General features: G+C 39.9%; 1 protein-coding gene across 1 annotated transcript; it reads left to right on the top strand.

Moving 5' to 3' along the window:
• The first annotated feature begins 3,575 nt into the window (after positions 1-3,575).
• egfl6 (EGF-like-domain, multiple 6) lies at positions 3,576-14,479 on the top strand. The gene is made up of 14 exons (XM_085433868.1): positions 3,576-3,663; positions 3,769-3,947; positions 6,827-6,933; positions 7,278-7,370; positions 7,517-7,636; positions 7,741-7,860; positions 9,978-10,112; positions 10,194-10,316; positions 10,770-10,832; positions 11,310-11,558; positions 12,899-12,973; positions 13,232-13,327; positions 13,422-13,684; positions 13,874-14,479. Exons 2-14 carry the CDS (start codon positions 3,874-3,876, stop codon positions 13,973-13,975), a joined length of 1,620 nt encoding a protein of 539 aa, XP_085289994.1. The 5' UTR covers positions 3,576-3,663; positions 3,769-3,873; the 3' UTR covers positions 13,976-14,479.
• The last annotated feature ends 95 nt before the right edge of the window (positions 14,480-14,574 follow it).

The following is a 14,574-nucleotide window of genomic DNA, read 5'->3' as shown; positions in this document are numbered from 1 at the left end:
GAATTTCCTACATGTCTGGCAATATGCAAAGCACCTCCATCAGGTCTGCAAAAGACTGTGGCAGACTTACTATTCCACTGCAATGTTCTGAACAGGCAAGCCCATTAATAAATTATGGTAAGTCGCACACACTGACCCTCTTGAGACATCTGGTGCTACCCATCAAGCCAGCCTGAGAGCATGGCACAGCTGCGTCTGCTCCTGCATTATCGCTAAAAGGAGAACAGGAGGTGTCCAGCTGAGGTCAATACTTGCATTTACCTCATCCTGCTAATCAAATTGAGGTGCATGAGTGAAAGTGTCTCCCAGACAGCTTGAATTCCCTAGGGTCTGTCTGTCTAGTTGTACTGGGTTCAAACTCCCTTAACATCAGTTCATTGTTTATTCTATATGCAGCCATCATTTTAGGGGGAACACCTGCACCTAAGATCTTCTGTCTGCAAGTAAAAGGAGATTTCTGTCAGGTCGCAAAACAAACAGTGCCATTAAATTACAGCTGCAGCAACAAAATATCAGAGGTGGAAGTTTCTTTGACTAAATGTTTGAGTTTCTTAAGCTACTAGTTGGAATGTGACCATCAGCAATACCTCCTAGATTTGTTGTATTAGGTTTCTACTCATGCAAGGTGATACTTTATGCACAAGCTCAGTATTAAGTTTCAAATTTATCACACTAGCCCTGCGAATAATAGGTTCTCTAATCAGAACTCTACACAGCCTGTCAAAATGATTTCTCAAGATCGCTTCGCTTACTGCAGGGGGAAGTAACAGTTCCCTTCCTGAACCGTGGCAGAACTTCACAAGTTATCAGATTTGATGAGTTTTAGAGAGACCACACTATAAAGTAAGCAGCTAATTAAGCTATTTTAAAAGGAAGCAAATGTTTGTTTTTAAACATGACTCATATATAGACTCTGGCCAAATCTGGACAACAGCGCTCAAAGATGTATTACCTCAAACTACATTAGCGCTGTGGCAGCGGCCCATTTCTACAGCAGTTAGTATTGTCTGCAGTGCATTCATTGCTCATGGCATCTTCCACTCAAGGCAGGATGTGGTTGTGTACACACATCACTTTCAAAATAACTCTTCAACAGCCTTGTCTCTCCTTTTATAGTAAAGGCCGTGCTTATTGCACCATAGCCCACAGTGAGGGACTCACTGGATGAAATGTGCGTGCCCACATAGAAGCAGCTGATTTTCTCTAAAAGTGGCATGTATCTTACAGGCAGAGGGTCAAACAGGGGTTTGTTATGCCCTGTACTAACAGCACTAAAAACTTCTAATGAGAGGGGAGTGCTGGCCTGAGAGGTTTTTAGGAAGTTGGGAGGTGCACTTCCTGAAAATCACCGATGCTGAAACAAGGTTCTGCATTGCATGAAGCAAGATTACAGAACCACTTTTAAAACACTAAGAGACAAACACATAAACAAAGACAATATGTAAAAATAATTCAGGTCTTTATTTTCTGTGCATGATCTAACACATGCGTTTGAAATGATCAAATTAATGATATGCTGCAGAGATGGTCCTGTTATTAGTAAGAGGGAAAGATGAAACTCCTGATCAACTGATAACTGTCCCTTTTTTTTAAACTGCCTTAACTTTGTATAATGCATCTTACTTCATTCCAAATCATATACAAACAGAGACTTTAGGTAATGGTTAAAAAACAAAGGAACACAGATAACGCATTTTAACTTTCTGATTACAACAGTAGACATAGGAACTTGTCATCTTTTTTCAGTTCCTGCTTCTTTATATTAGTAACTGGCTCCACCTTCTGGTAAAACCTGTGTACCTGAAGAAAGGTTTCAATTTTATATCCTATAAATAATATTGTCTATACTTGTAATTTTTTTAAAAAAGGAAAAAAAAATAGCCAGTGTTTGCAGGCCTTATAGTAGTTTAGTATAATTTCAATAGCATAAATGCGCTGTTATTATGTAACAGCGTGGTGTGTTTTATTTACCAAACACAAATGAAGCATTTTATGTGTTTTTGTTTTTTCTCTCTCTCCTGTGTTTTTCATGATAAATATATTCACATCCAGCTTTTCAGAGAAGTGTTTAAAATTTCAGCCCCTAAACTTCCACTAGATTAATTTGGTGTCTTGGGCTAAACTTCAGAGTTTTTGCCAAGACAGGTGAGGGCGCTGTTGTCACGGAAATGCCCGCTTTATCAAATTAAACACAGAGTCAACAGAACAGCACCAAAGAAATAGCACTAATGTCCTGTATAGCACGCATGGCCTACATGCCTGACATGTGAGTCACATTTAGAGTCACATTTCACACTACAAATGAAAGGCAGTGTGTGTGTGAGAGTGTGTGTTATTGGACAAGGTCTAATCATTAACTACTGTATCCACTGGAGCAAACTGCCAGGTCTTCTACTCTAAGCAGTCAGTTCCAGATTGTAACTGATCATCCATCAAGCTTATTCATCATACTTGGACTGAACTTTGTGGAATTGATCACAATCAGGGGACGCCATCAGTGTGCCAAATTTCAAGCCTTTTTTTTCCCCCCTATACAGCAATAAAGAAGAAGACTGTTGAAGAAGAAGAAGAAGAAGAATGATAAATGATGAGGAATGATGAAGAATATGTATGAAAAACTGTACTGGTTCCTATCCAGCATTGCTACTTGGCCTCTTGTTAATCTTGCGTATCCTCTACTCTGTAATGGATTGTTGTTTACATAGATATGTCTATGTTAAACAGCCACGCTTACCATGAATGTTTATTATTTTCATAATAAATCTATGCAACAACTGGAGAGTCCAGACTGAATTTATTTTACCCTTCTCTCTATGCAAGCTAAACGAGCTATAACATCTATTTAGCAAGCTGAAACGTTTCTCCCTCCTGACATGAGTACCAAATGTCTGGAAAAATAATCACAGGCTTCTATTGTTCGACCACAGTATTTAACTGCACACTTCCTTCTCATCTGAAAGCTATTTCCATTGCAATTTTCAAATCATGTTAAACCTCTTTCCCCGATGTGACTCTGAGCAAAAATCTAAAGTGTAAATAAAGCAGATTTTGGATTTACAAGAAAAACAAACCCCCTCAAATGAATTTCAACAACAAATGTAAACTAAAGCCTGAAGCTCCAAAAGGAACAAGACCTTTTCATTTCCAAGCAAGCAGACGAGCAGGACCAGATGTTAGAGCGTACCCTGAGAGTGTGCAAACTCATTAAACACTTTTATGGCTGAACTTGAAATAAACGTGTGTGAGAGAGCAAAGCTTTATGTGCTACCTGAGAGCAAGACACCAAAGGGTACAGAGCTGCTAAGCACAAGCCTGTGCATGTCTGAGTTTGACAGTTATTTGATACAGTTGATTATTAAATAAAACAGAATCATAAAAAGCAGCTAATGCACGTAAAATTCATCAAGGAAAAGAAAAATAAAGTTCATTTGATTTTCTTTTCTTTTTTTTCATTTGAGCTTCTGCAGGGTTTGAGTAAAGAAAGGATTACCCCTTAACATTTTCCCCACCCCCCTTACAAACCCACTCCTACCTCCAGAAGTCACCACCTCATCCGTCTCAGTCCAGTGTCATTTCACAGTGACAGCCAACCTCTGGAATTTCAGTGCAGAAGAAAGAGAAGCAAATCATGGGGCACAGAGTATAGCAACAGCATTGAAAAGAGTATGACAGAGATATTTTTTCCCTAGAGGAGATTTTGACTTTGCACTCTGGAAATACATGAAATCCGGTGTGTCTTGTGAAAAACTGAGACTTGTTTCTGTCTAGGCAATTTAATGAGCGTAATCCCCCTGGGAGGAATAGTCAGAACGCAGAGCAACCAAAGTCAGCCCCGTGGGAAACAAGGCGTTACGGCTGCTCACTGTGACAGACATGCAGCCACTTACTTTGGTCGGTGCTCTTTTTCTCCTGCTCCACATCTCTGCTGGTAGCACAGACGCCTATAGGTAAGTCAATCAAGTCGAGCAACAGGCCGTGTGATGTTGTATGGTGTGCTTCTACTCTGAAAAATCTGCAGCAGGTGAAAACTTTGCTAAGTCAAGATTCAAAAATAAGTTAAAGTATGATGTCAGACAGATGTTTACGTACCAAAGAATTCCAATCACATTTCAGGAAGGCTGAATGCCAAAAATAACACAGCAATGTTAATTATAGTATCGGATAATATACAATTCAACCTGCTTCCTCTTAAAAAAGGTGGAATCTCTAACAACTGGAATATTAGTTTCTCCACACACTGTTATTTTAAGTGGGGCTTAAGGAATAACATAAATCCCTCTATTTTGCAGTGTAGAATATACATAAACCTTTAACAGTCGAAACTGTTATTTTGAAAATATGTACACACAACCTTGCCCCTGCTAACAGAAGACTAAGAGAGTGCAACTTCTAAATATGGCACAGCAACTGTTAATAACTGAAGAGCACCTGTCTCTCTTAGGAGACCGTCTCCTGTGGGCTATTCTGGTTGATTTCTATAAAGACACGGATTCCTCTTGTCCTGCCTGGGATTTAAGCGTTTGGCTGTCAGCCTAAAAGCAAAGCTAACGATGCTGAAAGGTGCAGTCAGATTTGAATGCAAGATTCTGCTATTTTTGGAATCACTTGCTCAACTAAGTTATGGTAGAAATGTTAATCGAATTTACAAGTTAAAATGTACACATGCAATGTAATCTATATGTACCACAGGTTATTTTGAGCACACCGCTGACTCTTTAACCACAAGTCAGAATAACCTTCCAGTTGATATGCATCAGCCTCCAGAAACAAGACAAAGATCAAAGCCGATTTTTAAAAGGAGGAAATATAGTGTGAGGGTGCCAGTGTCTGATTAGTATGTTTTTCTCCATCTGTAGCCTACATCCTGTCAGCTGGCTGTTGCACCATGGGGAGCCCAGCTTCTAGTGCTAAGCAAGCCTTGTGAGGAGACACTTTATTTAGGTTGCTTGTTGTTTGGACCATAATTAAAAGTGGATGCCAGAATGCCTGCAATTGAGACATCTCAGTTAGTGTGTGTGGGCCTAATTAAACATGATTCTATAATAACCTAAATTCATAATCAGTGGGGGTTTTATTTTTCATTTTATTTTTTTGCTTCCTGACATGAGATTTTGTTTAAAGGCTTAATTTGCTTATATATATATATATATATATATATATATATATATATATATATATATATACACACACACACACACATACATACATACATACATATACACACACACACACACATATATATATATATAGGTCAGTAATTTGCACCAGAGGTACACTTCAACTGTGAGAGACAGAATGTGAAAAAAAAAATCCATGAATCCACATGGTAGGATTTGTAAAGAATTTATTCGTAAATCAGGGTGGAAAATAAGTATTTGGTCAATAACAAAAATACAACTCAATACTTTGTAACATAACCTTTGTTGGCAATAACAGAGGTCAAACGTTTACTATAGGTCTTTACCAGGTTTGCACACACAGTAGCTGGTATTTTGGCCCATTCCTCCATGCAGATCTTCTCGAGAGCAGTGATGTTTTGGGGCTGTCGCCGAGCAACACGGACTTTCAACTCCCGCCACAGATTTTCTATGGGGTTGAGGTCTGGAGACTGGCTAGGCCACTCCAGGACTTTCAAATGCTTCTTACGGAGCCACTCCTTTGTTGCCCGGGCGGTGTGTTTTGGATCATTGTCATGTTGGAAGACCCAGCCTCGTTTCATCTTCAAAGTTCTCACTGATGGAAGGAGGTTTTGGCTCAAAATCTCACGATACATGGCCCCATTCATTCTGTCCTTAACACGGATCAGTCGTCCTGTCCCCTTGGCAGAAAAACAGCCCCATAGCATGATGTTTCCACCCCCATGCTTCACAGTAGGTATGGTGTTCTCGGGATGCAACTCAGTATTCTTCGTCCTCCAAACACGACGAGTTGAGTTTATACCAAAAAGTTCTACTTTGGTTTCATCTGACCACATGACATTCTCCCAATCCTCTGCTGTATCATCCATGTGCTCTCTGGCAAACTTCAGACGGGCCTGGACATGCACTGGCTTCAGCAGCGGAACACGTCTGGCACTGCGGGATTTGATTCCCTGCCGTTGTAGTGTGTTACTGATGGTGACCTTTGTTACTTTGGTCCCAGCTCTCTGCAGGTCATTCACCAGGTCCCCCCGTGTGGTTCTGGGATCTTTGCTCACCGTTCTCATGATCATTTTGACCCCACGGGATGAGATCTTGCGTGGAGCCCCAGATCGAGGGAGATTATCAGTGGTCTTGTATGTCTTCCATTTTCTGATGATTGCTCCCACACTTGATTTTTTCACACCATGCTGCTTGCCTATTGTAGATTCACTCTTCCCAGTCTGGTGCAGGTCTACAATACTTTTCCTGGTGTCCTTCGAAAGCTCTTTGGTCTTGGCCATGGCGGAGTTTGGAGTCTGACTGTTTGAGGCTGTGGACAGGTGTCTTTTATACAGATGACGAGTTCAAACAGGTGCCATTCATACAGGTAACGAGTGGGGGACAGAAAAGCTTCTTACAGAAGACGTTACAGGTCTGTGAGAGCCAGAGGTTTTCCTTGTTTGAGGTGACCAAATACTTATTTTCCACCCTGATTTACGAATAAATTCTTTACAAATCCTACCATGTGAATTCATGGATTTTTTTTTCACATTCTGTCTCTCACAGTTGAAGTGTACCTCTGGTGCAAATTACTGACCTCTGTCATCATTTTAAGTGGGGGAACTTGCACAATCGGTGGCTGACTAAATACTTTTTTGCCCCACTGTATATATCTTACCTTTGACTTCTCTTTTTCCTCTGCAAAGGCACTACAGGCAAGTCCTTACTGGAAACCAACCAGGTGTGTGTCGCTATGGTAGGAGACTGGAGTGTTGCTATGGCTGGAGGAAAAACAGTAAAGGGCAGTGTGAGGGTAAGAACAGTATGCATTCAAAGGCCAGTTTATAATCAGTAAGATAAAAATCATTAAGGCACTTAAAAAGCAAGCAGGCTGAGACATTTAAACTAACACGAAAAGCTTTCTCAATAAACAAATATTTAGAGAGAACAAGCTTTACTGCCAAAAAACTGTATCCTGACTATTGTTAGTCTTTTCATGGGGGATATTTTTCTAACCCCCAAAAATGTGGAGGAAATTACATTCTAGATTTAAAAACCTTGCCTGTACAATAGAAATTTGTGGTTTTGACTGCAATCCATCATTTTCCACCACTGATATTTCTGGTGGTATTTTCTTCATCTTAAATGTTTTACCAGCCCAGTGTGAGCACGGGTGCAAGCACGGAGAGTGCGTTGGCCCCAACAAATGCAAGTGTTTTCCAGGATACTCCGGAAAGACATGTAATCAAGGTGGGTATTTGAGGTCATTAAATAATGTCTGGAAAGCAAACCGGGTACACAGACTAATTTATGGAAGGATTCACTTTTCCAGAAAGAAAATGTTTATCTGCTCGATTGATTGCTTTACAAAAAGTAAAGATCTTTCTTATTCTTAGACCTGAATGAGTGCGGCCTGAAACCTCGTCCATGTGAGCATCGCTGCATGAACACCTATGGGAGTTACAAATGCTACTGTCTCAACGGATACACCTTAATGGCCGACGGATCCTGTGCCAGTGAGTCCCAATGTGGATACATACACTGAGTGGAAATGCAGAGAACAGCTGCATATCAGGATGCATATCTGATAATTTGTGTTATTTTGTGTTTGGACATGTAGATTCTAGGACCTGTGCACTTGCTCACTGTCAGTATGGCTGTGAGGAAGTACAAGGAGAGATTCAATGCCTCTGCCCATCTGCAGGGCTGCAACTGGGGCAGGATGGAAGAACTTGTGTAGGTGAGCGGTAACAGATCATACGTGCAGAAAAATGAATGTTTTAAGAAGTTAGTCTTATACAAACAATGTGTTATATGAGGCAACAGCCTTTATATGAAATAAGAAACACAGAGACTCTTTCTATGTCACACAGATTGAAGGTAACTGCATACTGGACACACTGTGTGAGGATTATATTACATGGTTTTGGCATGTTTTGCTTGTAAATCAACTGAATGCAATTTAGTTATATATCTTCCAACAAAACTGCTTGAGCTGTGGCTGCACCAGTCTGTCATGATCACACAGGGGAGGTCATATACAAGTTCAGCGGCATTAAATTTCACGACTGCCACGAATGCAACACATTCAGAAACAGATTTACAACAAAAACATACTTTTTATTCCAAAAGCAGCCAAATTCTATTTTTACCACATGTACTGTACAAAAAATGAATTCTGATGAGACACATTTATCCTGATTGTATTCAATGTGACATTCCATATACTTTATAGACCCCAACTGGCTTTAGGTCCACACTTTCAGTTGCTAACCACAAATATAGTAGAAACATTTTAAGCCATAGCAGTAAAAGACAATCATTTGTCAAATGTAAGCAAAAGCAGAATAGAATTGCAAATAATTTGCAGAATGTCTATGCCCTATATTTGATTAAACATAGGGTATAAAAAATCTAATGTAAAACATTTTGCTTTTAGTTCAATTTTGCACACTTGCCTGAATTTTGGGGAATGAGGTTTTACATTAATTACTATTACAATTTAAAATAAAACCCTTCTTGTGCATATGTCCTGTTATGTTGAGCTGTTAATAATTATATGCTTATTCACCACAGACTGCTGCTTAGCTGCTTGCTGAGCTCCTAATCAAACACAATTCAGCAATGCTATAAGGCTTTGAGAGTTCCTATTTACGATTATCAAAATGATAAAGCCCCAAAAACAGTAACTAAATCTATAGAAATAACTGGTAACACACCCCTGGCAAAGCAAATAGCGAAGAGGAAGTGTTATTGACCAGAAGGTACTGGATATGACTGCATGTGAAAAGGTTTTCGAAGGACTCTATGCAGCTTTGAAAAACTAAGTATGCCCCATTATTAAGTGGCTTTTTTCGTATGATTTTAGCAATCTCTCACATCATTGTGGAGAAATTTGCTACTCTTCTTTGCAATGTTGCTTCTGTTTTTGCACTGATCTCTTAAGATCACTCAAAATTTCATGTAGATTGACTTTAAATGGGCCATTGCAACACGTTGATTCTTTTCTGTTTCAGACGTTTTGTTGTAGATTTGCTGCTGTGCTAAGGATCACTGTCCCGTTGCATGACCCAGTTTTAGCTAATCTTTAGCTGTCGGCAGATGCCCTCACCTTTGACTCTAGAATACTTTGGTATACAGTGGAGTTCATGGTCAACTCAATGATTGCCTTTTGCCCAGGGCAAATGATTGCAAAAAATCCCAAGTCATCACCCCTCCACCATTGTGCTTAGCAGTTGGTATGGAGTCTTTGAGCTTGTATGCTATGGTTAGGTTTCACGAAAAATAGCACTATGCATTATAACCAAATATGTTCACTTTTGTCTGATCTGTCCAAATAAGATTATTCCAGATGTCTTGTGGTTTGTTTTAAACCTAAACTGTGCTGCCATGTTCTTTTTAGAGAGAAGGTGTTTTTTCTTGGCAGCCATCCCAAACAAGCCATATCTATTTAGTCTTTTTCTCATTTTAATGTTATGAACTTTAACATTTAACATGCTCAGTGAGACCTGTAGCTCTTGGGTGTTTTGCAGTTTCTCCTACATTGAACCATCTGATCTTGGGGTAAATTTGCTTGAACATCCACTCTTAAGAAAACAGGGGCATTCTGTTAACACACACACCTGAATGGTCCAGACCAGCAAACTGCTAAACCATCTGCTTTTATATCAGTGGTCACATTTAGTGATGAACAATTAATTAAGTGCATTTGATTAACAGCCTTTGGCTGCTAGTTACCCTCTTGATTTTTATGGAATCGGTAAGGGTGTACTTAGTTTTTTCACAAGACTACAGAACTCTTGATAATTATAAAAAACATGGGCTCTTTATTTTTTCTCCTGCTTTGTTTCTCTTTAGATATTGATGAGTGTGTAACTGGGAAGAACCTCTGCCCATACAACAGACAATGTGTGAACACCTTTGGCAGCTACTACTGCAAGTGTCAGGAAGGCTACGATCTGAAATATGTCAACGGCAAATATGACTGTGTAGGTAAGGTATACATGATCATTAAGGGGAGTCATCTCCTCACTTCAATTCCTAAAGGTACAAATAGGCTTCTTCCAATTCCAGACCTTGATGAGTGTGCAGCCGGCACCCACAAGTGCAGCCACCACGCTGTCTGTGTGAACACTCAAGGATCCTACAGGTGCAGGTGCAAGTCTGGCTTCAGAGGCAATGGCTTTGAATGCTCTGGTGAGATCCGAGATTCGCTGCAGAGAATTACGAATAAAATAATTTTAGCAAAGCCTTTCATTTCTACTGAGATTTGTCAAATTAAGGCATTCACGCTTGATTTAAAAAACAGACGAGGGTAATCAGTCAGGTAGGTCAGGAGAAGTTTTACAGCCACATATTTCATTTGGACTCTTTAAACATCTGCAAACAGCAGTCCTGCCAAGGCTAGTTTCCTGCCTTCAGACTCCCCTCCTCTTCACAGATGTTAACACCAGAGAGGCACAGATTGAAAACACACCTGTGTAAATACGACACTGCATTGTAGCTAGCCAACTGAAAAAGGAGAAATAAAGATAGTGCTGTACTCTTTGAACCAGACCCAGATAATAACAGGTGAAATCTCATGCAGCCAAATAACAAAAAAGAGGTCAGGGCTTTCTGCGTAAATGAAAATGCCTTTATTTTCTGTAGTTAAGCCGTTTTATCAGAGTTCGTGGGATGGAGAAAAAGGCAGTGCAGATGATTCCCTGAATGGTGAGATTGTATAGAATCCAAGACTCTGTTTCTGCTATTCACTCCCTGCCCTGCAACCCCATTCACTCATCCCTTCCTCTTGTCTATATATAAGAGCACCTCCCCCACCTCTCTCCCCTGCTCATGGCTGAAAATGTATGTCCATAGCACCCGCAGTCTGAGACCTTAAATCCTCAGCATGGCCTTATACAGTAAATTGCTTGAGCATTTAAGAAACTAATTTAAGCTATGCCCGCTTATGTCTTATCTGCATGCAGTAGGAGGATCTGTTGTCTTAGCATGTTAGTTTGTTACAGCTCTGCTCCTGTGGAAAGCATATTATCAATGGCCTGGTAAGTCACTGCAGGGAAATAATAAATAAGAACTGCATCTGCAAAATACATGACAAACAAGAAAGACATCTGAAGTCAAATACTATGTTTGTCAGTCATGATTGCAGAGCCATATGTCTATTCTGATTCCTCTTCCTGCCTGCAGCCATCCCAGACTCCCAGGTGAAGCCTAGGAGTCTGGGAGGTAAACTGACTGACGAGGACATCAAAAATGTAATCCTCGAACCAGTCGCAACGCCACCTCCCAACATCCCCCTGCAACCTTTTGACTATGACGGGGAGGTCTATGTTGGCACTACGACTAAAGGAACGCAAGAGGAGGGATTTCCTGAGGAAGAAGAGGAAGAGGTGGAAGAGGAAGACAACCAGCTCAATCCAAGAGGAGACGTTTTCAGTAAGGGGCATATTGTTTGGCAGCGCTATGATAAATGAGTTCCACTATTCTGGGTGGTCTGCAAAGTAAGTAGTAACCATAAACAGACTAAACAAACTCAGTGTGATTCAAAAGAGACTGTCCCCTCATGTTTACATGACATCTGAATGTAATTATGGATTTTCAGCTGAAATAACTGTCTGAAAGGGCAGCTCTGGATTAAGGCCTTGACCAAAGAAGAAAAGGGGGTGTTGCTTAAGATCTGCTGTTAACCTCAAACCCAGAGTTATCCCAGTCTCACTGACTTATCTATAAAGGATCAAAGGCACTATGATGATTATACTGGTATAAATAAAATAAATTGTCAACCTAATTTTTTTTCTCAAAATCCTTGAATTCTTACTTACTCTGCTATATTAAACTATTGGTCACAACAGACTGAATGTAAATTCCCAATAATAACTCAACACTGTAAAATCAAGACTTACCAGCTTACATTTAAAACCTTCAAATCCCCATGAATGAGGTTGTCTTTCACTGATAATCTTGAATTTTATGGAAAGATCAGAGCCTGTGTAAGAACTCAGAAAGCAAGAGGAGACAGGCCCCAAGACATCCATCACCTCCAGGGAGGAATGTTAGTCTGCTGGCATGTGAGAGCCCAAGGATACAACTCATCCTGGGCCTGCTTCCCCATCCCTCAGGTGGAGGGGGAGGCGGGATGGGAATTTACAAAGCCCCTAAACCTTTTATTATGTTTTCCCCAAAACAGCTGTTGTGCAAACAGACTTGCCTCCTTGTAGGAAGGTCTGTCATCAGCACTCTAGACTTCTCTAAAACAGGCCTACTCTGACTGAGCAGCTTCAATAATCCCAGCTGTCACTCATCAGACTGTCTGTGGCTGCATTTCATGGGGGTGATTTTCTGCTAGAGCTTTAAATTGCTTGGAGGGGATATATGCTAAAGTTGTAGCTCCATTTTATGGTATGAGTGACAGCAGGGCAGGTCTTTACCTGTTGGTTAAAAACCCCTTTCTACCTGTCATCTTGAAAAATCTCTTTGCTGTATTATTTATGCATTAAGTTCTTTCCATTGCATATTTTTTAAGAGTAGTATCAGAGTTGTGTCAGTTTTTGCACTCATTATCTTAGTCTAGTTCGAGTCTAATACAAAATCCATCAGGAAATCACGCCATCAGCTAAAGTTGAAAGGTATAATCTAAATGAATTTAGGATTTAGAGCAAAACTTTTGAACCAATGAATACCAGTTTAACTTAGGCATGCCTAATAGCTGAAAGCTTAAATGTGTATATTAAGATGAATTCACTCCATTTTTTTTAAAATTTAATCTCTAAACACAGTATCAGAGGACTTTGAGTCAGTGTTCGGACCAGCCACAGAAGTCGAAGAGATCCACATAGCGCCAGCTCAAGAAGGTAATCAAAAAGTGTGTTCATGTTTCATTGTTCCCAGGAAGTTGATTTTGTTCATCACATTGCGTTTTCATTGAGAGAAAAGTTTTGTCAATAATTCAAGTGACTTCTTTAGTCTCAAGACCAAAGTCGTCCAGATGAACAGAATTAATTTTCTGGGATTTCCTTACCTGGATGATTTAGCATATATTAAGACGTGTTATTGTTGTATAATCGCTACTCAGCTAATTTAAAAATGTGTTCCTAACATTTACTTTCTAGAGTATTTCATGGATTGCAACTTTGACAAAGGGGCGTGCGAATGGATCCAAGACAAGTCTGATGACATGGACTGGAGTGTAGCATACCATGACAATGGTAACGACCTGATGAATGTTACTTTTTCAAAGGAGAGGTATTCATTTTTGTGCATTCAGATACTGTAACTTACATCAGCTACAAACCTTCTCAGGTGGTGAGTACTACATGGCTTTGAGCGGGCTTGTAGGGGAGCAAGAGGATGTGGCCAGGTTGAAACTGCTTCTTGGTGACCGGTCCCAGTATGGCAGCCTCTGCCTTACCTTTGACTACCGTGTGGTTGGCCCTGATGTGGGCACGCTCAGGGTACTGCTGGACAACAATGTTTACCCAGTATGGGAGCAGAGTCAGAGCAGGGAGCAGGGCTGGCAGACTGAGTTTCTCACAGTAACCTGGAAGGAGAAGGCCCCAGAGTCTGTAAGTCATTTACACACATTTTAGAACATTATATTTAAAATCTTCTTCAATACTTGTGGCTAGCTATGATGGGATCTTGGCCTAAAAAGTAAATTCCTTTGATGTTCTGAAAAGGCAGCCATCACATTACTAATTTACTACTCAGATCAACAACCTTAATGTACAACTGTATGTCGGTTTGTGTTTCAGGTTATCTTTGAAGTTCAGCGCGGGAAAGGTCTTGGAGGTGAGATTGGGCTGGACACTGTTGTGCTGACATCAGGAACGTGTCAAGAGGATCCAGTCTTTTAAGAACATATGCCTTGACATTTATCCATGTTATGGTGTGTTTCTTGTGGATTTTTTCCCATTATTCCCTCAGTGCAGACACACAGTCTACAGGGAACAATACATAAACTAAGTGCAGAGAAATTCATGTCATCACAAAGCTGCTACATAGAAGCACCCTGCTATAGTTTTTTTGTGATTTTCAAAATCATCTTTTATGGTACAGATAACTCAGATCTCAGGAAAAGGTGAAAATGCTAACTTTGTTAGTCTGGTCCAACAGTATTGTGCTTAAACCTTTGTTATGTTTGCAACAATGCATTTCTGAAGTTAATAGTTAAAAAGTTAATAGTCCACAATATGTAATGTGAATTGTTAGGTTAATTATATCTGCAATTTTAATTGATCAACGTTTTTGAAGGTTGTTTAGTTTAAACAATTAAAAAAAACTATCAGTGCATACAATTGTGTAAGATTTGCTGTATTATTATACCATGTTATTACATTAAATGTTTTTTTCTAACTTCCTATCATTTATTTTTTTCCATGTACAGATTCCATAATGATGATTATTTTACAGTACCAAATGTTCAAAAGGTTTTGAGCTGCAACTAATTTCTTTA

This window comes from Copadichromis virginalis, linkage group LG16 (assembly GCF_057382275.1).
Source record: "Copadichromis virginalis isolate Kocher_CV1m ecotype Utaka linkage group LG16, C_Virginalis_male_GT1.1, whole genome shotgun sequence".
NCBI lineage: Eukaryota > Metazoa > Chordata > Actinopteri > Cichliformes > Cichlidae > Copadichromis > Copadichromis virginalis.
This window is presented reverse-complemented; position numbering and strand designations above follow the sequence as displayed.